The sequence below is a fragment of the Sceloporus undulatus genome, chromosome 1 (genome assembly GCF_019175285.1).
Source record: "Sceloporus undulatus isolate JIND9_A2432 ecotype Alabama chromosome 1, SceUnd_v1.1, whole genome shotgun sequence".
Classification (NCBI taxonomy): domain Eukaryota; kingdom Metazoa; phylum Chordata; class Lepidosauria; order Squamata; family Phrynosomatidae; genus Sceloporus; species Sceloporus undulatus.
This window is the reverse complement of record NC_056522.1, coordinates 203,456,101-203,483,893: the sequence shown is the minus strand read 5'-3', so window position 1 is coordinate 203,483,893 and position 27,793 is coordinate 203,456,101. Positions and strand designations below refer to the sequence as shown.

Genomic DNA, 27,793 nt, shown 5'->3' with positions numbered 1-27,793 from the left:
CCTCATGTCTTTAAGGGCATTTCATGATCTATGCAGTCAAAGACTTTGTTATAGTCTATAAAACACATGCTGATTTTCCTTTGGAATTCCCTGGTGCACTCCATTACCTGTTATATGTTTGCAGTATGGTCCCTAGTGCTTCTTTGTTTCCTGAACTCTGCTTGGACCTCTGGGATTTCTCTCTCTATGTATGGTTGGAGTTTATGCAATACATCATAAAGTACTTTATTTTAATATTTTCATAATCAGAGTATTTTGCTTACCAAAGTAGCAATGGGTTATTCACACAGAGAGCAACAATTAAAAATCCAGTAAAAAGTCTAACCATCTCTTTACATACCATTCACATGTAGAGTGACAGAACTCCTATTTCTTCCAGCTAATAAGGTATATTCTCCAGCATCTGTATAGCTGGTTTCAGTGATTGTCATTCGATGAACTCTTCGCTCCACCACATAATGGTATCTTTCTTCAATTTGGAAGTTGATCTCAATGCCATCTTTGTACCAGCGTGCTTCAATGTCATCCTCATTGACCTCGAACTCGACCACAGCTCGTTGTCTCTCGATGACCTATCAATAAATAGAAACAAAATAATTTACCATATGTTACTTTTGCAACTGTGTCTTTTTCTTGAATGGAATCTTTTTAAAGGCCTAAAGAGGAAAAGTCAGAAAGTGACCGTAATGCCTAAATGAGGTAGATCAATGTTGAAGAAAACAGTTTGATTACATACAAAAAAGGCTACGCTCCTCATAATTTGAAGTTAAGTGACATATATACAAAACATGCTGAGCCATGGTCCAAAATATTTTTACATGTTCTACTGATAAGACATGTTGTACCCCTTATTGGTGAATCTGTATGTAAGTGGGCCCTTCCCATCCATGGGGGGGTTTGGTTGTGAGGGGTCCCGTAGATGGGGAAAACACAGAAGCTGAAGCTCATATTAATCGATGAGTGTATGTGCTTGTGACAGCACACTTATGGATACATGCTGCCATTGACTATTATGGGGCAGGGTGATCTGTAGGAGCTCCAATCTGTGGATGGCTAACCCATCAATATGGTGGACCCACTGTATATTGTAGGCCTTTGTTGCTCAACTGTGTGTTTTTGTAAGAATTATATATAAAGTTGGTTTAATTACTTGTTCAGGGTGCAACATTGGGCTTCCAAGCCAGAGTCCACCTGGTGCTTCGTCATTAAATAAACTACTGGGTTCAATCCACTATCAGACTCTACTCATGACCCTTAAAGGGTTACAAAATTTTCCCTTCAGTTCTCAAATATCTGGAAATAAAGCCAATCTATTCTGGTTATTTTATAGGGTTAAGTAAAGTCACCATTTGCCTCTCTTGTTTAATCAAACATGAAAGCACTGCTTCTACAAAAGTCTGTGGAGCCATAATTTAAATACTTACCCTTCCCTCTATTTGAGTATACAAATGGAGACTAACCACCAAAAATGTTATAGAGTATTCCCTAGTAGTACTGCTTCTGTTCAGGTCTCCAGCCAATCTGAAACAGAAGCTGCCTAGCAGCGTTCAAGCCTAGTATGCAGAAAGGGCATAATCCTTTTTGTGATTATAATCACATGGGCTAAAATAATGGGAGTCTATTCACTGAATCTGGTCCCTCTGCTATGTGTGCCTATAGCCTCTTCACTGTCTTCTTTGTGTTTGAGGGAGAAAGTGTGAAGTGAAGTGAAATGATATACGTGTATAGAGTGGCAACCCTAATCTCTCAATAGGTTAAGTACCTTGGATTGTTCCTTCAGCATTTAGATTAAAACCTGGATTAGCCACCCCACCAACAGTTGAGTTATCTCTGTTTGTGTTGAGCCCTGCACAGAGAATTGGATTCTGATCATGCTGGGTTCCAAATACCATGGGCACCTAACATGGCACTTCAGATCTTTCTCCCATTGGTGGGAGAATGCTGGGAAAAGGGCTTTAGTTTTATTTCCAAGTTTAATATTAAAACAATGACTGAGGATCTGCTATTTATTCTCATCTCTAACTCAGTGGTAGGAATCATGTGGCCTTCCAGGTGTAGTTGAGTCAGAAGTCCCAGCATCCTTGACCAGCAAAGCCAATGATAGTGAATGCTAGGACTTGTAGTACAGGAACATCTGGAGGTCTGCCTGATTCCTACATGTACTTGAGTGGAAATGACTCCCTTCAAGGTTACAGCTGGCCTGGAACAAGAGTCTGTAGCAGTTTTTGGATCTTGCAGGAGTTGTCTCTGGAGAGTGGAAGTTATTTTTCATTCTTTCCTTGTTGAACTTCACCTTAAAGTGCATGAAGGGGGAATTCATAGCCTTATGGTCTGTATCCTTTCACAGAATATGATCTTGTGGTGTGTATATAATCCCTACCCTCAAGCTACTACAAGGTGTTATGGGTTCTATCTATCTTCCATCTCTCTTTCTCTCTATCATAATCCTTCTTTCTTGTCTCAGCATTCAAAGTTTCTGGAAGAGAGTGAGCATAAGTCCCTGCCCCCATCAGACTGGTTTTGGGTTTTTCATTTTTTAAAACAAATATGTAAACATGTATACAATATCAAAAAGGGGAACACATCACAATACAGATGAAGCTCTAGATTAAAGTGAAAAATTAATGATCAATGATTAATAAAAGAATATGCTGTCCCTGTACTGGATATATCTTTAAAGTCTCTGAACTAACCAAGATAATATTGTCAGATTGCAGTAAGTAACACTTGGGAAATGAGGATTTCTTTTAAATCACCATTTTCTCAGAGCTTCAAGATCATAGAAACTGCAAGGTTTCTTTGTGTGCAGTGGCATTAACTGATCTGAACTGAATCAGAAAGGGAATTTAGCATTATATGTAGCATTTTAAGGTATTAAGAAGTTCATTCAAAAGGGCAATGAATCTGTGAAAGTGAACATTGTGCACTGCTAGAGTTTTGACTGACTTCAGTGTAGCAATTCCTCCTGCTAAAGCGACAATTTAAAAAACATTAATACTCAATCCATTTGAATAATTATCTTCTGTATTTGTTGTGAACTGCCCTTGAGTCAACCCTGACTCATGGTGACCCATGGAAAAGTCATCTACAGTATCTCTTATCATCCACTGCTCTGCTTAGTTCCTGCAAATGCATGCCCATGATTGAGTCTATCCATCTGGCCTGCAGTCTCCCTCTCTTTCTACTTCCCTCTACCTTTCCTAGCATTTCTACTGATCCATGCCTTCTCATGATGTGACTAAAGTATATTCCGTCCCGCACCCTCAGAACATCCGGGCAGCTATTACTGAAGGTGCCGGGCGCTAGGCTCTCTTCTGTCACAAGGCGGACCTTTTCCATCGCCGCCCCGGCCCTTTGGAACACGCTGCCCGCCGAGCTCCGCTCGACTACCTCCCTGGCCCAATTTAAAAAGGATCTGAAGACCTTTTTATTCCAGCAAGCGTTCCCCCCATAAAAATCCTAAGGGCCTCCCTCCTCTTCCGTGGCCATGAGGATGGGCTAATGGGGCTTGTTGTTTTTATTTTTATTATACAATGCTCTGACTTGTTTTTAACCTATTGTATGTATAATGTATAATGTATGTAAACCGCCCTGATTCAAGGAAGGCGCGGTATATAAATAAAACTTTTATTATTATTATTTATTAAAGTATGACTGCCACAATTTGATTATCTTGGCTTCCAAGGAGATTCCAGGCTTGATCTCTTCCAGACCCATTTGTTTGTCCTTTTGGCTATCCACGCTATCCTCAGCACTCTTTTCCAGCATCATATCTCAAATGAGTTGATATTTTTCTTATCTGCTTTCTTCATTGTCCAGCTTTTGCATCCATTCATAGAGATGGGAAATATGAAGATTTTCAGACTAGCGCTTAAGACTGCTAAAACGCTGCAAAATAGTTTAGGAAGCGTGTGTGTGTGTGTGTGTGTGTGTGTGTGTGTGTGTGAAAGTCTGCCATGCATGCTTCTTAAATATTGAACTTTGCGTTCATAGGAATTTGCTTCTCCTTGGACAATTCAGGGATGCTGGAGGGGAACCAATGATCCTGACGTTTAGGAAGCATGGCAGGCTTTCACACATGCGTGCTTCCTAAATGATTTTTCAGCGTTTTACCAGTGCTTAAGTGCTGGTCTGAAAATCTATGATGGCTTGGACAATTCTAACTTTAGTGTTCATTCCTGTATCTTTACTCTTTAGCATCTTACCTAGTTCCTTCATAGCTGCCGTTCCCATTCCTAGTCTTCTTCTGATTTCGTGATTGAAGTCTCTAGTCTCATCAATGTTTGAGCCTAGGTATGGGAGTTGATTATTATTATTGATTTCCTCACTGTCTAGGTATATTTTATGTATTTCTCCTATGATCATTATTTTTTTCCCTTTATAATCAGTATTAAGTCTGCCTTTCCACTTTCATCTTTGACCTTCCTTAGTAATTGTTCCAAGTCTATGATTCTTTTATTTATGGGGCCTAGAAACCCTAAAGGCACCAGATCCCATATGACACTGGAAACTAGGCAAGATTGGCCCCAGGCAGTATTTGGATGGGAGATCACCGATAAACACCAGGTGCTGCAGGCTATATTTCAGAGGAAGGAACTGGCAAAATTATCTCTGAATATAAGAGAACCCTATGAAATTCATGGGGTCACCATAGGTCACAGAGGACTTGAAGGCACACAGGTGTACCTATTCTTTGTTATATTTGTCTGCATATATTGTTTGCATAAAATCTCAAATGCGAAAATGTCACAACCACACATTCAAGATTTATTCAAAATGAGATCTGGGAGAGGGAAAAAATATTTGACAAATTGTTGGCACTGATTTTTTAACTTTTTTCATGGCTGGTGAAGTTTCTGTTACAAGGGACAGATCTATATTTTACAGCTTATCAGAACATCAGGGAGTGTTATACCTGAACTTCTTTTTGCAGGCTCCTGATGCGCACATCACGCCCTTCCACTACCAGATTAGCGCTGGACATATTTCCTCCTGCCACCACTGTGTACTTCCCAGAATCAGACATCTTTGTCGAAGTAATCAGAAGGCGATGAACAAATCTTTCCCTCTGAACTTTCATTCTAAAATTAATCAAAATGAAAAAAAATCAAAATGAAAAAGCAACATGATAGATGGTGTAGTCTCCAAATAGAAATATATTTTTAAAAGAAAAACACATAACCAAAAACTAAAACAAAATGTGGTTTGGATTCACAAAACTATTCTTTTCTACCAATCCATCCCCTCCATTAGTAAGTCCAGTTTTTAGTACAGAATGTTATGTATTGGTTCCATATAACAGTCAGTGATGTGAAAATGGATTCATTTTTTGTGTATATATGCGAAAACAGTGGATGAAACAGCCACAAAATGGCACATAATGCCTCTCAGTTCTCTACCTCTTAGGATCCAGTGAAAATACTACTCCATCATGGGAAGAGAGTCAACAAAAATACAGATTTTACAAGTTGCTGTTTAGGATAACATAATACTAACACTTTCATTCTTTGGTTGCATCAGCATTGCAGAAATAATGTGGTTTGACACCTCTTTAATTGCTATGGTTCTGTGGTATGGAATCCTGGAATTTTCAGTTTGTTGTGGCACCAGAAGTCTCTGGCAGAGAAAAACTACAGTTCCCAGAATTCCATAGCATTGATCCATAGCAGTTAAAGCAGTGCCAAAGTGCATTAATTCTGCAATGCCAATGCAACCCCTAGTGGCTTGTAGGTTCATTTACTCATAGAAGTTAACCTTTCTTTCTCGGCTCAGAGTGCTCCCCTGTTTATGATAAAAAGTAATCTGACCCATTCTGTAGGAAAAGAAATGGACATTTATACCACATAGTAATCAACACATTTTGTTTCCTAAAGCAGAGCAGCAAACTGTGCTTTTCTTTTCTCCTTCCCCAAGTCAATGTGTATATAGTAACCAAAAACCTGTCAAGGGATTGTCAGATGCCTGTCCCTCCCCCTGGAAGTAAACCTATATTTTGCTCTGCAATGTGGTCTTCCTCTTTTCGGACTGTTTTAATTGGAGTGCTTGTTTAATGCTTTAAAAAAACACACCATTTATTATTTTAGGAATTTTGTTTTAACATACATTATAAGCTGCTTTGGTTCCATACTGGGAGAGAGTTGGGATACAAATCAAATAAGTAAATGAATAAAATCTGATCTTCAACTTTACAAAACTCCGTTCAGTCATTATAGATTCCAGGAAGAATTCAAACTTGAATTCCATTTATTTTTCCTGAGATAGCGAGTAATAGACCAGCACATGAATGAGCCACATTGACCATTCAGATTTAAATTCACCCTCCACACACATTCTACATGTATGTAATTTTATCATTCTCGTGTCATACTTTAAAATCCCTTGAAAAAGATCAAATGAAAACCAGCAAATTACCTTTCCCCAAGCTGAAGCTCCTGCCCATCTTTCATCCACTGAACAGAAATGTCAGGTTCTGAGATTTCACATTCAAAAACAGCCTTTTTCTTCTCAACAACTTTAATATCTTTGATGTGTTTTCTGAATTCAATGTGGCGAGCTGGAGAAACATTTTACATATTGTCAATTATTAGAAGTAACATATTAGGAAGATAAATATTTGTAGTCAATACAGCTCAAACTCCTTCCCTCTCCTCCCTTGGTTAGCACCCTGTTATGTCTCCAGGAATCTTTCTGGGAGGGCCCTAAACCCTCTAGAGCAGGTGGGGTGAGAGTTGTGTGGCATGGGAGTGAAATCCTCTCCACCGGTGGATGTTTTCCCATCAGTGGACCAGCATAACCTCATTTCACCAAATAGTTTAAGTCTCTTGTATCTGGAATTCCAAAATCCCAAATAGTTGCCCATTTTTCATGGGCAACTAAGATACGGAGATACTTTTGCTTTCTGATGGTTCCATGTACACAAACTGTTTCATTCACTAAATGATTTTTTAAAAATTGTATAAAATTACTTATATTGACTATATTTCATTTTCATGTATGTATGTATGTATGTATGTGAAATGTACACAAATTTTGTGTGTAAACATGGGTCCCATTTCCACGATATCTCATAATGTACTTATATACAAATACAGCTATTCCAAAATCTAAATTAAAAAATCCAAAATTCAAAACACTTCTAGTCACAAGAATTTTGAATAAGGGAGACATAAACTGTATGCTTTTGTTCTACTGTGCATTAGTATCCAAGGCATCTTGCAAGAATTAAAGCTATACCATAGGAAAAAAAAGCTCTGATATTGCATAAAATAAAAAACAGTTACAATTATTTCAATAAAATAAAAAACAAGACATAGTAGCAGTCAGATCAGACCTATTTGAAGAAAACAAATTTTCTGTAAGGGTTTATCTAGTCAGATAACTATCTCATATTGTGATAGCTGTTTTCCAGTTTTCAAACACATCAGGCATTACAGTATTTACCAACCAGATGGTGGAGATTTTGCTTCATTTGTGTAACTCAGGGCCTGGACAGACCAGCACTTTGTGCCGGCCTGGGGCCGAACTAACTGTGCGCAGGGGCTGAGCATTTACAAAATCACTTACTTTTTAGCTAATACAACTAAGTCTGTTATGTTCAACACTGCTAGATTTGCTGTGAAAGCAGCTAAACTTAGATTAGACTTTGAGGATAAAGGCCTGCATGGGAATTTGCAGTAAACAGATTATATTAATTTGAATAGAGTATGGAAAATTGTGATGTTTTTGTATGAAATATTTTTGAAATTTTAGTGTAAGCATATTGATCTATATGTTATACATCAAAATGACTGTGGAAGTTTTAAAAAGTTTTAATTATTTTTGTAATTTGATGGCTATAACCTGTATTTAGTTGTCATGAATAAACTGTTGTTGTTATTTACCAACCAGATGGTGGAGATTTTGCTTTATTTGTGTAACTGAGGGCCTGGACAGACCAGCACTTTGTGCCAGCCTGGGCCTGAATAAGGCATGTGCGGGGGCTGAGCATTTACATGCTCAGCAACCCTACTGCGCACCCCAGGCTCCATCTTGGCGTGCCCCTGTACAGACGGGGTGCACTATGATGACGTCCACACAGGGCAGCGCCCAACCGTTGCCACACCACATGGACGTCATCATGGCGTACGAGCATATGAATGGTGCCCCGCGTATGGCCTAAAAAGAACCTGCTGGAAGCGGATTCTTTTTAGGCCTCCTGGAGGCCATGGCATTTGGTTGCTGCAGCCTCCATCCAGGGCAGAAAGGGGTGGTGTCTCACCGCCCCTTTCTGCCCATCTGTCCAGCCCCTCAGTTTGTTCAACCAAGAGATGAAGAAGTCTTTCCACCATGTATACAAGCCCTTTAATGTGTGAGCAAACAAATCAAGAAGCTAATTAACTAACCACCCACAGCTTCCTACTTTGTGTGAGTCATGAAACTATGATATTTAGTTTTGGAACAAGTCAGGATATTAAAGCATAGCTTGAAATTAGCTTGACTCATGGCTTGTTTCAAAGCTGGTTAACTATTGTTTCTAAGGACAATTGTGGCCAAACTATAGTTTACTAGAAGCTTCTCATTTTAATGATGGCTTCTTTGAAGGGAAAAAGGAAGGGGCAGATTATTAAACCATTTAGTTGCCATCAAAGCCATTAGAGGCTAAATCAAATTCTGGAGGAGTAAATTATCCCAAGTGACAAATACACTTTTTATTGTATGGTAACAGTTGATCAGCACTGAGGGTAATGTGTGGCAACTGATACATGCATATGACTCCCTTTGCAGGCATCAACACAGCTGGAGTGCCATATGGGCTGCCCTCTGCTGCTCTCTTCATATACTGAGATAAATTAGCACTCAGTTTTGTTTGCTTAATGGCTTTACCCAAATCACATTTTGAACATGCAGCGCATGTTGTGATAAGAAAAAAGGCATTTGACTGCATGAAGACATTTGCAAAGAAAATTGCAAAAACAAGAACAAAATCTAACATGCACATTATCATATTTTAATCAGCACATGGGTACAAAATATGCATATATTTGAAAAACATGGACTCCCCCCCCCCCCAAAAAAAAATAAGTGTTAAATTTTTTAAAAGAAAGAAAAAGGCTGTATGGAACTTGGATGTAACAAGCTGGTGGTGAAAAAAACAACAGAGGTCTAAAACTGATAACATCTTCACGAGGACACTGGTATGGGCATGTCCTAGGTTAAAATACACGAAGGTAAAGAACTCTAATACCTTCCACATATAAAGTTGCCGATGAGGCTGCTTTGCCAGCAACAAAACTGTACTCAGCTGCATCTCCAAAATGAACATTCCTTATTGAAAGTGAATGGGTTAGCTTCTTCGTTCTGATCTGGCATCGGTCGGTTGATTTTATTTCCACCCCATTCTTCAACCATTTGTATGTAATGCCTTCATAATTGACAGTCACTTCAAAAGTGATTGTATCTTTCTCTTCTGCATTGATGTCTTTCAGCATGGATGTAATTAAGATAGCTGTTGAAAAAAGAAAGAGTAAGAGATAGCTTGGTTTAGAAGCCCCTGACTTAAATCATTTATTATTTTTTATTATTTTTCAAAGAAAATGGTAATACTGGTTTTCATTATTACAAACAATGGGAATGAAAATAAAATCCAAATAACTGAAGAGTTAAACACATTAGTGTACAACTGCTAAATCAAGAGAACATTAAAACCAATAAGTAAAAAAACCAAAAACAAAAAAACAAAACCCACACACAAAATATTTTATTAAAATTACCAGTGGAGAAAGAGAACGAACAGTTCTCCAGTGGGTGATAGCAAGACCCCATGTGGGGAGCCCACCTAATCTCAGGAGGGAGATCATTCTAGAATATGGCTATTCTAACAGATGAAGCTCTTTTTTACATTGCAATCCAGTGTATTTCTCTTAAACTTATGTATGGCAATCATGGCCTCACCGCAAAGTGTAAAGGCCAGGGTGGTCTACACAGAAGAAAGTAGTATCTTGGATATCTTATTAGGCATTGGTGGTCCAGTGCCTAAGCTTGGTGAGCAATTTCCCTCATCATATCACTGTGGCATGGGTTGCACACACTTTGGCCCTAAACAGATAGGCAGATGGGGGAGGCTTCCAGCCGCTCCACAGCCATGGCGTTTACATGATGTACACCCCCAGGGAACCTGGAAATTGCCCCTGTGCTGTCAAAGGCAACCCAAAACCAGTCCCAAAAGGACTTTTCCCACTCCTTGCCGCGGTCCATTTAGTAGTGGAGCAGAAGGTGCCCTTGGGTCTGCAGCGTATATTTGTTGCAGTCCCGGGGTGACTGAGCTGGGAGCAGCTTCTGGCTGCTCCTGGATGCCAGTCTGTTTCACTCCATAGATATTCTCTTGGACCATGGGCCACTAATACTGGTTGCTAACAATATGTTATATTTAGAATAATAATATTAGAAACCAGGGGAGGATAAAAATAATTGTCAAATAATATTCAATTCCTTGTCCTAAGAAAGGCTAATTTGTTTATTTTATTTTACCCCTTTCTTTATCTCAGAGGACTCCTGACTAGCCTATTGGTTTCATAACCTCATTCTGTGAGCAGGAATATGAACCAAACCTCCAAATGCAAGTTCAAACTGTTTCACCACATTGGTTTGTTGGTGCTATGCAAAAGTATTTACGGTCAGCTAATCTCTGGCTGCTTTGGTTAATGTATATTTCAAAATATATCTATCTTTTTTAAAACAAGGAATACAAATATTTTCCCACTTTGCTGAAGAAAAAAATTAGGTACAAAATGATTAAATTAAATAAAAGGTTTATGCCACAGATTTAAATTGTAATAGTTTAATATCCAGGTAAAAGTGGTGGTCCTAATTTTTAGCCCCTAAATTTATAGCTTTTGTCCCATATGGTGATTCAGTATCTTATGTCTGATATGGTGATTCAAGATTATCTGGTGATACATTATTATTTTTACTGTTACGCTTACGTTTCACGGTTAGAGTTGCGCTGACTTTGTCATTTCCACAGATAAAGGTGTACTCGGCAGAATCCTCACTGCTGGTGTTCATGATGTTGAGCTGATGGAGTTTCCCCTGAACTACGATTTTGAACTTCTCACTCATTTCAATTTCGACCCCATTTTTTAGCCACACAGCAGGTACATTGAAATGAGACACCTCACACTCAAAAGAGGCAGTTTTGGTCTCAGCAACCTCAATATTTTTCATGGTCTTTGTAATATGTACAGCTGTGAAAAATAATTTAAAAAATAAAATTGAGATATTTCTTGCATAAATAGTACGCGGTAGAGTTATTCTGATATAACATTTGACAACAGTGCTTGAATTAATCTATATACAGAAACAGACAGTGAAACAATTTTTTCCTCAAAACTTACTTTCCACAAACAGTTTTGCTTTACATTCAAGTTGTCCTACTACTGCTGTGTATTCTCCAGCATCAGAAGGAGATATGTTTTGTAACGTCAGCTTGTGAACTTTCCTTTGAGAGCTCATTCTGTACTTATCATTTGGTTTGAGCTCGATGTTTTTGTGGAACCATTTGACTGGGACTGTGTCATGGGACACACTCACTTCAAAGGAAACAACAGCATTCTCTAGAGCGGTCACATCCTTTGGTTTTTTAATGATCTTAACAGCTTGAAGGAAGAAGAAAAAGAAAAGAAAAGTTCAGTCATGTGACTTTAATTTCAACCACTACTGGTCTACTGGCATCACATAATAGTTTAAGGTTTTAGGAGCTGAGAAGGGTGTGGCATGAGAGAGACATCACTGCCCATGATGCATACCTTTCTTTTCATCTTATTCAATCATCTTATTCATTCAGCATTTCCCAGAGGATTTTGGGGTGAGGATGATCCATAAGAACTCCCACAAATAATAGTAAAATGCCATAAATGTGTGAAACTAGAAGTGACAGTAGGTCACTACAAATGAGTATGCACACTATGTGTATGTACGCTTTGACTGGAAATGGCAGAAGGATATTATTTCAATTTAAACTGTTAGTTGCCTTAGGTCTCATATTGGGTATAAATTAAAGAGAAAGAGAAACAGATGACAGATACATACATACATATATATATATATATATATAGAGAGAGAGAGAGAGAGAACATTTTGGAGAATGAAGCCTCTCATCATGTTCAGTTTCCTTTAATTCTATCCAACCTATATGCTACACATGTAATAATAACAACAATAGTAACAACAAACAAAATCATTTAAACATGGTAAGCTGACTTACTTTCAACATGGAGTCTGGCATTGGCTCCTATCCTTCCAAGTTTAAAGCTGTAAACTGATTCATCAGTTACAGCACAATTCTTGACTTTCAATGAGTGGACATGTCCCTCCACTTTGATCTCATATTTGTCATTGGAATGTAGCTCAACACCATTTTTGATCCACTGTGCTCCTTTCACATCAGGATGAGTAAGTTCAACTGAAAACACTGCATCTTGTGTTTCTGTTACAGTCAGGTTTTTCAGTGTCTTCTTGATCTTCACAGCTGTTTCAAAGGAACAAATCATGGAAACAAATGATGAGGAAAGCAGGCAAAACAAGAGGGTATCTTACATTATGATGAGTTTGCAACTCACATTACAAACTTCCACTTGAAAAGTGGAAAAGAGCTGGAAACTACTTCCACTGAATCTGGAAGGATCACTCCTATCCCCCTCAGTTCTCACAGCCCAGACCACACTTTTCTGGTGAAATTCTCAAAAGAGAGCCTTTGGAGGATTCAGTGCACTGCTATGGGAAGAGGAGGCAGAAAAATCACCATCAGCCAGCCTGCTTCCACAGCCACTTCTCAGAGTCCAGTGTTAGCTAATCTCATTGCATAGTAGTTGATGTTTCCCTCATCTAAAAAGATTATGTATATTTGCCTACTATTGCCTTTTAACTTTGTGGTCAATAAAAGGCTATGATAAATATTACCCATTCAGAAATTCATGACTGAAGTTATGTTAGATTTTGATATTGAAATTACAATACATGTCTACTCAAAAAGGTGGTCCAATTTTATGCAGTGAAACCCACTAAATTAATCTCATATTCCAGATGAATTCAAGAAATATAAGTGACACACAAATTTTGCAGACTTTTGATAAAGCAGTTTTTGTAATATACTGTAGATTGTGGAGCATAACTTCCAATTGTATTGTTAAATCTGATATAAAATCAAGTCAAGCAAATTCCATCTAGTCAAGATTCTTTATTTCAATCTGTAATTCATTTCCTATTTATCCATTTTCTTAACATATTTTGTACAATTCTTAAGTGGACTACTTATGCAGGGACACTTTATTGTATCTTCAATCAAGCCAGTATGGAGTTGAGACAATTTTTCACTGATTACTCACTTTCAACTTTCAGCTTGGCTGATGTTTTTGAGGATGCCACTTGAAAGGTGTATTCACCAACATCATCCACTTTGCTGACTGGAATATTAAGTCTCCTCTTCCGACCATCGGATTCACTTCTACAGCGATCTGTCATAGCAAGTGATTTCCCATCTTTCAGCCACTGGCCCTGAGAATCCGGATTAGCTACTTCACATTCAAGAATAGCTTGCTGGGATTCAGCCACAGTTAGATCAGTGAGGGGCTTTGAAATGGCACCTCCTGAGAGGAAAATAAAGCCAAAGCTTGCATTTGTAAGGACAGATTAAATGCACACTGTTTTCACCGACCCTCCATTTTTATTATGCTGTTGTGCCCTCCTGCTCCCATAAACAGGGCTGGCCCTACTATTAGGTGGAGTAAGATTAGTACATCAGGCTGCTTATTTTGGGTGTCATGAAACAAAAGGAATTTTTACAGTTCTGTGGTATTTCCAGCCTCAGATTCCAAAATAGCCTGGCTGTATAAGTTGCCATTTGCTTCTCTGCTTCTGGCAGCCAAACGTTTAGGGCTAACTCTAAGATGGACCCATGAAAGTAATGTGCTTTAAGACATCTGTGAGCATTGACTTTTTATGTGCTGTTGGCATCAGCATGGGCTACAATGAAAGGCATTCATGGGGGGAAATGAATCCACAGACTGTGATGTCTGAAATATGCTCCCCTTCCTCTTGTTTCTATAAAAACCAAATGGAAAATAATGGAACTCTGAGAGTATAGTTATTGTTGTGGAGAACAATGGAAAATTAAAACTACAAAGTTCAAAATGATCAATAATATCTTTTTAGTAACCACACACACACACACACATATATATATATATATACCAAAATTAAAACTAAAATGTTTCTTCCTGCACACATGTAACCATGGAATGAAAAACAAAGCACTTTGAGAAATGTGTGAACTGGACATTTACCTTTCATGAAAAAACAAACACACCACCACATTCAAAACAGCTCACCTGCCACAACCAGCTTCCCAGATGTCTTCTTTTCTCCAGCATAAAATGTGTACTCTCCTTCATCATCTTTCATCATGTTTACTACTGTTAGTTTATATATTGTTCCATGTGCTTCTATCTTGTACTTGGGGCCAGCTTTGATTTCTTGGTCCTTAAAATGCCACACAACATCAATTCCAGCATGGGACAGCTCAACTTCAAAGGTGACATTCTGAGTTTCAGTGCAGGTGATGTCATGAAGACCTTTAATAATCTGAATTTCTTTTTTTTAAAAAAAGAGAAACGTATTAGTGGTATTACATTATTATTAGCAGCCTTATTGCATGAGCAGAATGATTTTTAGTCATGTCTGTACATTTGTAGAATACTTACTCTCAATTGTGAGATTACAGCTGGTTTCAACTTTGCCAACAGCCAATTTACAGTGTCCTTCATCTGATGCATATGTCCTGGTAAAGACAAGCCGTTGTTTTGTGCCTTTGGAGACTGCTTGGACACGGTCATCAGGCTTTATTTGCTGATCATTTAAGAACCACTTGGATGAGGATACGTCAGGGACTGAAATCTTACTCTCAAGGATGGCTTTTGTGCCTTCAATAGCATGGACATCTTTCAGAGGTACTATTATATCCACACCTGCAAATCGTGGCAAATAACCAGTTATGGTCACATTAAAAACTTCTGTGGATACAGAGTACCCATTAAAAGCATCAGTGAATCCTGATATAGGTAGGTAAGAAAATGGGTGAGAGAGAAAGCCTTCTAATATTTGGTTTGTTTTAACATTCCAAAAATACCCAGATATCTCTGAAACATCACAGGAAGGGTAAGATCCCTGTTGTTTTCTGCTAGCATTCCATTAATTTCTGTTGATGTAACCTCACCCTCATTTAGTTTATTATCTTTTCATAAAATTGACATAAGCTAATTACAAATGATGTATTCACTGGAAGTTTAAGTATGCATTTCTGTTACATTTACATACATTGTCTTTAATCAAGCATTTTCAATAAGTGGCACTTACTATATACAGTGACACGACCAGTAGTTGAAAGAAGCAGACTAGGGATGTTAAATGAGTATGCTCCACTGTCTTCTTTTGTTACATCTTCAACTAACAGCATATGCGACTGCTTGTCTATTACAACATGGACACGGTCGCTGGGTTGAATTTCAGCACCATCTTTCATCCAGACACCCTCAACATTTTCTTGGGAGAGTTTCACTTCAAGCTGCACAATGTCACCTTCACAGACTTTCTGATCAGCAAGGCCCTGGAGGACAGTGACTGGTCGTGCTGTAAAATATGAATTAAAAATAGGAAGTTAAGAACTATGATCATGAGCACTATATATTAAAATTTTAGGAGTCTGTGGCTATGAATGAAAACCTTCACTCAATTCAATCTTACGTACAGAAGCAAATAATTTCAAAAGTTTTCTTTTTGCTGGACAAGATTATGAGTTTTTTCTGCATTTTTCAATTATTTTTCATATTTCAGTACTTTTTAATGCCAAAGAATTTTGCACACAAAGCAATATATTTGGGGGGGGGATCTTTTATCAGAGAAAAAAGGCTTTTTGTGGAAAACAACCCAAAACCAATTTCTCTTGTGTGAGTAAAGTTTTCACAAAAGGTCCCCATATGTGAAAAATTTTGCAGTAGTTGACAATTTTCTCAACGGAATGTCTTGATGTGCCATGACACACTTTCTTATCAAAGAAAAGAAAATGTTTGAGTATTCTTTACATCCCCAGTGGAGACTGCTTTGTTGGCACAACTTACGCTTCATCTTCAGTTTACAGGAGGTCTTTTTCCCATCTGCCACAAAGCTATATTCTCCTTGGTCTTCTTTAGCAACATCCTTAACTGTAAGGACCTGTCGACCTCGGCGTGAAGTTATGACATATTTATTACTGGGTGTGAGTTCAACATTGTTATGATACCATTTTCCTTCCACATCTTCAGGTGAAACTTCACATTCCAATTCCCCTGAGAAGGATTCTGGGACTTCAAGGTCCTCAAGTTCTTTAATAAACTCAATAACAGCACCTGTATCAAAAGGCAAGTATCTCAGTAAGCAATTTTATTAGTTACAAGGGAGAAAAAAAAAATCCAAAATGCTTCTTGGAATGTGAAATACAAAGTGTATCCTAATTTTAAAATATTTTCATCTTCCTAAATGTAGAAATGTACACTTAGGGTGCCATGTTTACAGTGATAACATATATATGTCAATATACTTTCTTCCCTACCACTAGACACAAGATAACAGCACTGCTCACCAAACTGTATTTTATCTGAAATCTATTTTACACTTGCTACAATTGGAATAGTTACTGCTGCTACTGCCATAGTTCATTTACAGTGCACTCTTGCCTTACATGGGGGATCTGTTCCGGAACCCTCCGCGTAAGGCAAATAGCGTGTTTGCTCGTGCCCTATTGAAAACAATGGGGCTCGTGTATGATGCTCGGCGCGGCATGCACACCATTGCAACCCTGTTGTGTGGCTTTCAGCATAATCTCAAAGCCGTGTAAAAGGTGCCCGCATATGACGTGGGTGCACTGTATTTTGGCCCATGCTCCCATGGATTCTCTATGTAGTTAGCATCCCATACAATCAGTGACTCTCCAACAATGTGTGGATCATTTGCAACATATGTTTATCATATTGTAAGAGGAAACACATGGGTGGAAGTTTGTTCATACAACCCAGTTCCCCAGGCAGTACACATAGCCAGGGGTAACTATATAAGACAGAGATGCATTTAAAGGCTGACAGAAATACATACAGATACAAAAAAATTTTGTGCTTAGGCAGAGGGCCAGATACAAGATGGAGATTAGCACACTCTCTTTTAATGCATCTTATCCCTGACAAGATAAAGACAAGATAAAGGTGGCTTTTCAACAGCAAGATTTTCCACTTCTTGAAAAGGCATGGGCTAAGCCCGGCTGCATCCAGGTTGTAAACGAGCTGTATTCACCTGCCCATGGGTGAATGTGATAAAACCCATTTAAAAAAAATAAATGCGCCTTTATCCCATCAGGAATAAGGTGTGTTAAAAGAGTGTGCACTAATCTCTAGTTTGATCTTAATTATTGCACAACAGACTGGGGCTGAAGGCACAGTTAGAATGATCATCCACACACTGTTCACTGTGCCAATCCAAATCTTCCAAGCTTGACCTTACTAGACTATTAGGTCCAGAGTTCATCATGCCTACAGGAATACACAGCTCATTGGGCTGTGACATGCCCAATGATCTGGAATGATTTGAAAGTCTTTCATTTCTAAACTAATGAAGAGAAAAAGGAAGGAAGGAAGGAAGGAAGGAAGGAAGGAAGGAAGGAAGGAAGGAAGGAAGGAAAGACTCTGTGTTAAAACAATCTTTGTCCTCACCTTCTACAATTAGTTTAGCTGTTGTTTTCACAGATTCATCATCCACAAGAACACAGCTATAATCCTCTTCATCACTTTTGTCAATCATTAGAACTGAAAGGAAGTGAGCCTTCCTATCAGAATGTGTTCTGTATTTGTCTGCAGAAGAAATCTCCACTCCATTCTTGTACCATTGCACTTTGACAAATGGTTCAGAGGTTTCGCATTCAAAGGTTGCCATTGAATCTTTTTCTTTAGCTGTGACATCTTGTAACTGCTGTGTGAATGTTATATGCTGTTTGGCTGTGAATAAAAATGAAAGGAGACTTAATAATGAGTAGCATTATTCCGTGCTTTGAACACAAAATCCTGAAAATGAAATGCCACCGAAAAAGGACAAGACACATATATATTACCTTGTACTAGCAGGAAAGCATGACTTGAGGTTTCACCAGCTATATTGACAGCTTTCACCATGATGCTGGCAGAGTCCTCTGCTGTTACATCTCTGATGACCAATTCACATACATTATCTTCTGGCCAAAACCAATAGATGCGATCTGACCTCTCAATCTGTACACCATTTTTAAACCACTGGCATTCTGGGTCTGGTTTTCCTACAACACGAACACGGAAATGGGCATCACTTCCTTGGCCAACTGTCTGGCTTTGTATGCGTTCAAATATCTTGGGAGCCTCCATGCTTGGACTAAGTTGAACTTTCTCTGGCTTGATGGTTGGGATAGTGATTTTGCCTTCAGCCATAAGAGCTTTCTTTTCTTCTTCTGTCAACTCTTTGGTCCAGTGAAGAAGTTCTTCTTTTGTCTTCTTAAGCAGCTCTTCATATGATTCATCCTTCTTACGAGATTTAAGTTCCACAGCAGTGATGGCTTCATAATAGCCCTCTTCTGTTCTGCGTTTGAATTTACTGCGGAGTTCTTCAGATTCTTCTGACACTTTCTCATGGCTTACTTTTTCTGCCTTTTTGAGCTTCACCACCTCTTTGGTGGTTTTGTCAACTGGCTTGTCAACCTTTTGGACTTCAAACAAAAGTTTGCCTGGCTCTGTTGTTGGAGCTTCGTGCTTAGGTTCAGGTGCCCGACGAAGTACAGATCTGAAATCTTCTCGTTGCTGAATCTCAATTTTCACTGTGTGTTCTGTTGTACCTTCAGGATTTTCTGCTGTTACTTTTACTTCCCCTGTATCATATGATTTGCAGTCCACAATATCCAGATAGTAAATTCCATCATAACGAAGTCTAAATCTTTTGCTTTTACGAATGAGTTGACCATTGAGATACCAGTTGACTTTAGGTTGTGGATAACCAGTCACCCGGCAGCGGAACCGAGCAATTTCACCTTCAAGGACTCTTGCAGGTTCAGGAAACAAAACAATTTCTGGCTTTTGTTTCACTTTTTGATCTTCTATAACTCCAGTAAGAGCACCTTCATGAGCCATTCTTTCTAGCTCTTCAATGCGCTGGAGGCCCTTCCTGCCTTCTGGCAGCTGAGATTCTTCAACAAGGCTTTTCTCATCCTTAACAATCAGTGTAGCTGATGTATGATCAGTGCCATATTTGTTTGTAGCCCTGCATGTAATCACTCCGCTGTCTCTGGGATAAGATACATCATAGTCAAGACTGCAATAACCAAATTCATTAATCATTCTAAGTCTGTTGGCTGCTTCCAAAGGTTTGCCATCATGTAGCCACTCCACAACCATGGTGGGGTCACCAATGGGTGTAAGTCTGCATTCAAAATGGGCTGGTCCAAAGCGCTTGAGTCTTAAAGAAGTAAGCTTCTTCTTGAAAAATGGCTTTTGTTGTTTCTCTTTGTCATACAGATCACCTTCCTCCCATTGCTCTTGACCATAACGCAAGTGGAGAGGTTCTAGTTCTGGTGCTGCAATTTCTTTTGCTTTGTATGTCCCTTTTGGAATGATTAATTTCCGTTCTGGTACAGGTTCAGTGAATTCAACTTCTACATTCACTTTGCACCTTGTAGTGTCACGCCCTGCTTTATTAATAGCAGTTGCAGTATACCATGCAGCATCATGTCTGACAGTGGATTCGATTTTCAGGGCAGCTTCTCCTTTTGTTCCCTCAATTCTGAAATACAGAGTGTGGAGAGTAAACATCTGTTCTTTGTGAGGCTTGTTAATCAATAAAATAAAATTTTGATGGCTAAAAGTAAGGCCAAAAAATTGGAAGAAACTTCATAAATGCTATTGGAGAACGTCACTCAGTTTCCACCTAAAGCCCTGCTAAGGAAACAACCAGCACACTTAAAATGATATTGACTAGTGCTGGTTAGAATTCTTGTACTGCTGCATAGGGATTGCTTCTTGATGGCACCACTTATAAATCTATTAAGTTTGTTTATGATGCAAACATCACATAGTTATTAATGTATGTTACTGGGGGATATGTGTGTACAAATTATTTATTTTACTTGATTAAAAGTGATAAATTAAGAATATATTTGCCTAATTGAATAAATGAATAAATAAGGCTTACTTTATATTTGGGTACTTATGTGGTACAATTATATCACTGTTCTTCAACCACACAATGTCAGGATTGGGGTTGCCTCTGGCTTTTACATTCATTTCCAGTTGATCACCTTCTTTGACACTCACATTCTTCAGTTTTTCCACAAATGCTGGCCTCACTAAATGTTCTTTAGCTGGGAAGAGAAATTTAGCAAGTTATCAGCAGAATGAATCAAATTAGATCATTGTAATCAAAGACCTATCTTCAAAGGGGACAGAATAAGTACCTTCCACTGTCAGGTTCATTGTGATGGATGATTTGCCTGCTCGGTTTTGAGCAATTACAACCCATTCACCAGAATCTGCAGGCATAGCTGGAACAATAATCAGTGACTGTGTGCCATCTTCTTTAATCACTATTTTATGGGTATAATCATTAAGAATTTGTTGACCTATGGGAAGAAATATAAAGACAATGTTTTAAACAAAGCACTATTTACTTTCAGGTGAACATTTGATTTTGTAGAGAAATTATGTCATTAGTAAGGCGGCTTTCTTACCGTTGTGAAACCAGTATGTTTCTGGCATTGGTCGGCCCACAACTTTGAGGTCAAATCTTGCTGTCTGTCCTTCTGCACATTTGAATGATGTCGGCTTTAAGACAAACACTGGCTTGTACAGCCTCTCCAGCTGTCCTTCATCTGTCTCATCCAGCCTGCGTGCTGGAGACCGTGAAGGTGAACTACGAGCAGGAGAACGGCTTGGCGATCGGGGAGAAAGAGACCTGAAACGATAATGTACAACATTGTAAATGTACATTAACAATGGCCTGTTACAGACTGCCAAAATAAAGCTGCTTCAGGTCTCTTTGAAGGTTATGCTATTTAAATGATGCATTGGTCCTAAGAGTCTGGAGGTCGCGCCAAAGCCACACTCCATTCCTAAGCACTGGAGTGCAGCTTTGGTGCAGCTTCTGGATTCTTAGGATGCATGCATCATTTAAACAGCATACCTCCAAAGAGACCCGAAGCAGCTTTATTTTGGCAGTCTGTAACAGGCCAATGACACATAAAATGTCACAATGTATAGCGAAACTCCATTTGGTTGAATAACTACTACAGTATAACTATAGAGATGACCCAAACGGGAATGAGTTAGACCAGGGTTCAAATCCCCGCTCGTCCATAAAACCCACTGGGTGACCTGGGGGAAGTCACACACTCTCAGTGGAAGGCAATGACAAACCTCCTCTGAACAAATATTGCCAAGAAAACCCTATGATAGGTTCCCCTTAGGGTTGCCATAAGTAGGAAATGATTTGAAGGCACACAATAACAAAAACAATATGCATTAATAGGTATATGTCACAATCACCATTGTTGCATGATGTGGGCCTTTTCACACTGAAACATTGGTACATGAACTATTTATACATTAGTCATCAATGTCACTCAGAACAAGAGCTATGCAATAATACAGGATCCAATGACTGAAGAATTCAAGCTACCTAAAACCTATTTGCTGTACTATTTTTAAAACGAGGGCTCCATATTTTAAACCAACCATTCAGGACTTGTTTTCACTAGGTTCACCACCTAGAAATGCATTTAATTGTGCTAAGAGTAGCTTCTGCACATGAGATGTTTAATACAACCTTTGCAGTCTCTTTCTCATGACTACTAGATCATTGGCATGTGTTTGCAGTGTGTGAGGCAGGGTGGATGCAATCTTTGGGGTGGGGAGGAGTCGGTAGTTATTTGCAGCAATATGTAGAACAAAATTAAGAGGAAGTGGGAAGATCTTAACATGCCTTTTGACTATAGGCTCATCAGCACCACACAATACTACCTTGTACATTTTACAGGAGATGGCCAGGGAATAGGACTCCAGCAGCTTCACACATTTGGCTTAACAAGGCGATCAGTTGCTTGACACCTTCTTTAATTCCTCATCTACCTTTCTCAGCAGAGGGATGTGTGGATGCCAGGCCTCACTACAGTGACAACGCACCTTGACATACACACCCAAAACTGAAACATCTTTTAAGTAAGACCATGAGATGCAAACCAGAAGCTTGGCCAGATGCATCCAACTGCCTGTGTTTAAACTGTTGCAGGTTATAGAAGAGAGCTATTGTGCCAAGGGTTCTATTTTATCAAGAACAGAGCAGCTCCAACTCTGAGAAATTTCTGCAATGTGATATTTCTCTTACAACTATCCAAAGGGGATATATGTCCCCTTCATTTAGAAAATGCTGCTTTCATGTGACAATACTCCAGATTATACACTCATGTGACTATAGTCCAGGCCACAATCCATAGACAATTGTAATCAAAGAGCTATGTTGAAAGTATCAAGAAAATATCAGCTGTGCTTTGTTCTTACCGATATCGTCTAATCATTTCTGGTGATGGGATATAACCTGGAGACCCAGTTGGTCCAACAGGCTCAACATATAATTTTGCAGAGCATATGGCATTCCCTTTTACATTGCTGGCAAAGACAGTATAAATGCCTTCATCTTCAGGGAAGACCACAGGTAAACGAAGACTGGCTCTGCCATCTTCTAGAACCTCCATGTGGTAGTGGTCTCCTTGTCTGATACGCTTGCCATCTTTGTACCATGCAATCTGCAATAATTTGTTTAAAAAGAAAGAAAGGCAAAACAACGTGAATGGTGAGACTGAGCAAGTTCTAAATTGTCACATGTCTAATTCCTGCTCCATATTTTGCTGCTGTTGCTCACATTCATTTAGCTGCTTTGTCAACATGAAAATGTGTATGATAGGGTTTCCATATTTTGAAAAGCCAAAAAGCAGACACATTTACTGACATATGGTGCCATTAGGGGGGTGCTGAGGATGTGGACTGCACCAAGTGACACCCCAGAAGAAGGGTGACGCCTGGCCAGCTTTTTCTTCTGCTGCGCCCCTGCCAGCTTTGCTGCAGTGGTGGAGGCCTCCCCATGAGGAGACCTCCACTGCCGTGGCAAAGAAGAGGCGAGAATCCCTTTTGCCTCCCCAAATCACTGGCAGCCCCCCCCCCCCCAGTGACACCAGGGGTGGGAATGCCACTGTATCAACAGACTATTTAAAACCATCAATTGCTATGGTGAGTCTCATTTTAAATATCTTTAAATACAGAAATTTTAGTTCTGAAAAATCATCTGAGAAAAAGAGGGTATTTAAATTCACAAACCTTAGTTTGTTATTTATTTTTTTCTACTTTATTTACAATACATTTTTTAAAAAATACAAAATACTGCACTCAAAAACACCACAAATGTAATTCATGAACTCAGTATTACAGTCATTTTTTAATTGTCCATGAAGGAAAAGTTCAGCTGTGTTCTGAAAACAGGTTTTTGAAATTACTATTGGCTAGGAAGATGAATTCCAGTTGTATCTGTACTGCAAAAATAATCCAGTTTGGTCCAAAACATACTGCAGAAATAATCCAGTTTGAGACAACTTTAACTGATATGGCTCAGTGTTAGGGAATTCTGGGAACTGTAGTTTTATGAAACATTTAGCCTTCTCTGTCAGAGAGCACTTGTGCCACAACAAACTGTGGTGTTGTGGCACCAGAGCTTTCTGACAGAGAAGGCTAGATACTGACAAAACCACAGTTCCCAGAATTCCCTAGCATTGTGCCAGGACAGTTAAAGCGGTCTCAAACTGGATTGTTTCTGCAGTATGTTTTGGACTTTTGACATAACTTTAACTGCCCTGGCTCAGTGCTAAGGAATCCTAGGAATTGTGGTTTATTGTGGCACCAGGGCTCTCTGACAGAGAATGTTAAATATCTCACAAAACTACAATTCCCAGAATTCCATAGCACTGAGCCATATCAGTTAAAGTTCTGTCAAAATGGATTATTTCTGCAGTGCAGATGCAGCATAAGTGATATAAATATAATTTTAAATCTAATTTTAAAATATATAAAATATTTAAAACACAATAAAATATATAGTGAATATAATTTATAATACAATAAAGGTAAAATTTATTATTATTATTATTATTATTATTATTATTATTATTATTATTATTATTATTATTTCATTTATCCTACCTTTTCCCCACTACATAAGACAGTCAGGATACAAATAGAAAGCTGTTCATGCAACTGTAAAGTTTATACATCTACTTACCTTAGGCAATGGGTAGCCAGTCATCTTGCAGTGGAAAGTCACACCACTTCCCTCAAGGATTCTGTAATTCTTTAATCTCAGTTCAAATCCTGCTTCAACTGTTTCAGATTCAGATACATCAACCACCATCTCTTCTCCATCTTCTTCAAGCAGTTCCTCGAGGGATATCTTAATAATTCTGTATTCTATTTCTTTGATAAGCCTTTCTTCAAAGGAAGAAATGTGGAATTCCTATTTTAAAAAAGTAGAGTTTTAAAAAATATATTTTTAAAAGATTGGATTATATTCCTTTGCCAGGACAACCAGTAAAAAGAAGGAAAGTGATAAAAATGACAGCAAAGTGTCTTGTTTAAAATTTAAAACCCATTACTTTTAACACGTACCTGTTCTTCGGCAAAAGTCCTGACCAGCACAGTATCCTTTGCCATTTTCTTCCTAATTAATGCTTGTTCTCTTTCATATTCTTTTTCATAGTCAGCATACAATGTCGGTGGGGCTACCACAGCCACTTTAGGTTCTTGTACGTATGCAGTCACTTGAGTTTGATATATTGTTTCTTGTTGGGATTTTAGGTAGACCTCATAATCAGCTACAGAAGTAAATATGCAAATAAATAAATAAATAAATAAACACATACATACATACATAACTTCTTGCAAACTGCCCTACAGGTGCAGCTTTAATCAGTAAAATGTTTCAATGTGTTTGTAATGGTTTCTAAATTAATGTTTTAGTGGGATTGTTGTTTAATGCTTTAATAATATTTGCACCAAGAGTCAGCATGGTGTAGTGGTTTGAGTGTTGGGCTATGACTCTGGAGGCCAGAGTTCAAAGCCCTGTTCTGTCATGAGAACCCACTGGGAGACCTTGGGCTTGTTGTCACACTCTCTCAGCCTCAGAGGAAGGCAAAAGCAAACACTCTATGAACAAATCTTGCCAAGAAAGCCCCATGATAGATTCTCCTTAAGGTGGCCATAACTCAGAAATTACTTGACGACATACAACAATTTGTATACTACAGACTGTTTTAACTATTTTCTTTTAACATAAAGAATAGGATGCTCTTGAGAGAAAATATGGATACAAATTAAAGAAAGAGAGAGAGAGAGAGTCTTTAATTAAGATTATTCTGATTTGGGTAGGGAAATATTTATGGATATGATATGTAAAACAGCCATTCCCAAACAATTTTTGGGATTTGGGCATGAATTATGATGAGCCTAGAATGGAATCTGGTGTTGAAAACAATAGGGGATCAGCTACACAGTAACTAAGCTTGAGATCGCATTTCTAATGGTGTTATTAAAGGAGAAAGAGAGATTTGAAATTGAGGGAGGGAAAGGGAGAGATTGAGTACAGCTAGGATTAATCAACACTATCTTATTTATTGTCAGAGACCCCAGGAATACTTATAAAATGGGGAGATTAACATTGGTAGTAGGCTGTTATTCATTTTGCTACTTGCAAGTACTTGCAAGTACTTGCAAGAGGAAGGCAAATTTCTTCTCCCATCTATTATCATTGAAACATTCTTAAATATGAAGACTCTTACAAGAACAATATCTATGTAAACCTGCCCTCCCTATGTTCAAGTGTATACAATAGATTGCAGGCAACCTTTTTTATTAATAATAATAAATAATAAAATCTTTATTTATATCCCGCCCTTCCAAAAAGATCAGGGCGGCTTACAATATGCAACGAGTGCAAACAAATACAGGTTAAAAACATAAAACAACAATAATACACAATCTAAAAACAATAACAAAGGCCCCGTTAGCCCATCCTCATGGCCACGGAAGAGGAGGGAGGCCCACAGGATATTTAATCGGGGAATGCCTGCTTGAATAGGAAGGTTTTGAGATCCTTCCTAAATTGGGCCAGGGTGGTAGATGAGCGGAGCTCCGTGGGCAGCGTGTTCCAAAGGGCTGGGGCAGCTGTGGAAAAGGCCCTTCTAGAGGTAGAGGCTAACCTAGCCCCAGGCACCTTCAGCAGTTGCTGCCCAGATGTTCTGAGGGTGCGAGGCGGATTGTACGGGGAGAGGCGGTCCTTTAGGAATCCTGGACCCAAGCCATTTAGGGCTTTATAGGTAATAACCAACGCCTTATATTGAGCTCGGAAGCGAATGGGCAGCCAGTGGAGATCTTTAAGCACAGGTGTTATGTGGCTGGTCCTGGATACGCCAGTGACCAGCCGGGCTGCCATATTCTGTACCATTTGAAGCTTCCGAGTTTGGTATAAGGGTTGCCCCATGTAGAGTACATTGCAGAAGTCCAATCTCGAAGTTACCAGAGCATGTACAACAGTTTCTAGGTCCCTCCGGTCCAGGTATGGGCGCAGCTGGCGAATCAGCCGAAGCTGGTAACAGGTGCTCTTGACCGTCGCATTCACCTGAGCAGTCAGGTGGAGCGGCGAGTCAAGAAGCACCCCCAGACTGCGCACGGAGTCCTTCACAGGGAGCGTGACCCCGTTCAGGACAGGTGGAACCACCGCCATTCCTGGACCGGGGGAACCTATCACTAGTACCTCCGTTTTCTCTGGATTCAATTTGAGTCGGTTTTCCCTCATCCAGCCCATTACTGACTCCAGACAGGCCACGAGAGGAGAGACGCCATCCCCAGTCACTGCATCAGTCGGAGACATAGAGAAAATGATTTGGGTGACATCAGCGTACTGATAACCCCGCACCCCATGTCTCCGGATGATCTCTCCCAGCGGTTTCATGTAAATGTTAAATAGCATGGGAGACAGAATGGCTCCTTGAGGGACCCCAGTTTTAAGGGCCCGCTCGCTGGAGCACACGTCTCCCAGCTGCACCATCTGGGACCTCCCAGAGAGGTAGGAACGGAACCACTGGAGCGCAGTGCCCCCAATTCCCACCTCAGCCAGGCGCCCCAGAAGGATACCATGGTCTATGGTATCGAAAGCCGCTGAGATGTCCAAGAGCACCAACAGGGACACGCTTCCCCTGTCGACACTCAGACGGAGATCATTGACCAAGGCGACCATGGCCGTCTCAACCCCGTGACCCGCCCGGAAGCCAGTTTGAAATGGGTCCAGATAATCAGTTTCATCCAAGACCGTCTGAAGCTGGATCGCAACCGCCCTCTCGATCACCTTCCCCAAGAATGGAAGCAGCGAAACAGGCCGATAATTATTATGTACCAGGGGGTCGAGGGAGGGCTTCTTTAGGATCGGTTTTACAATGGCCAATTTTAGATCCGATGGAAATCGCCCATCCCTCAAGGAGGTGTTAATTATCCGGTGTAACAAGGACGTTACCACCGGTCCCCCCTGGGCCGCTAACCAAGAGGGGCAGGGATCAAGAGAGCAGGTTGTTTTCCGAACACTTCCGAGGATCTTGTCCACATCCTCGGTACTCACCAACTCAAACTGATCCAGT

The 27,793-nt window shown here is 39.4% G+C and overlaps 1 protein-coding gene across 1 annotated transcript in view; it reads right to left on the bottom strand.

The window, feature by feature from the left end:
- Nucleotides 1-27,793, bottom strand: part of TTN (titin) — a 333,475-nt gene that overhangs the window by 266,108 nt on the left and 39,574 nt on the right. The window contains 20 exon segments of the mRNA XM_042444851.1: nucleotides 341-572; nucleotides 4,916-5,081; nucleotides 6,412-6,553; nucleotides 9,224-9,484; nucleotides 10,962-11,222; nucleotides 11,373-11,633; nucleotides 12,242-12,505; nucleotides 13,362-13,622; nucleotides 14,364-14,624; nucleotides 14,736-14,999; nucleotides 15,388-15,660; nucleotides 16,149-16,415; nucleotides 17,769-18,050; nucleotides 18,164-19,854; nucleotides 20,263-20,431; nucleotides 20,525-20,689; nucleotides 20,798-21,021; nucleotides 22,623-22,867; nucleotides 24,391-24,621; nucleotides 24,774-24,979. Coding sequence (XP_042300785.1) covers nucleotides 341-572; nucleotides 4,916-5,081; nucleotides 6,412-6,553; nucleotides 9,224-9,484; nucleotides 10,962-11,222; nucleotides 11,373-11,633; nucleotides 12,242-12,505; nucleotides 13,362-13,622; nucleotides 14,364-14,624; nucleotides 14,736-14,999; nucleotides 15,388-15,660; nucleotides 16,149-16,415; nucleotides 17,769-18,050; nucleotides 18,164-19,854; nucleotides 20,263-20,431; nucleotides 20,525-20,689; nucleotides 20,798-21,021; nucleotides 22,623-22,867; nucleotides 24,391-24,621; nucleotides 24,774-24,979 — 6,126 coding nt within the window.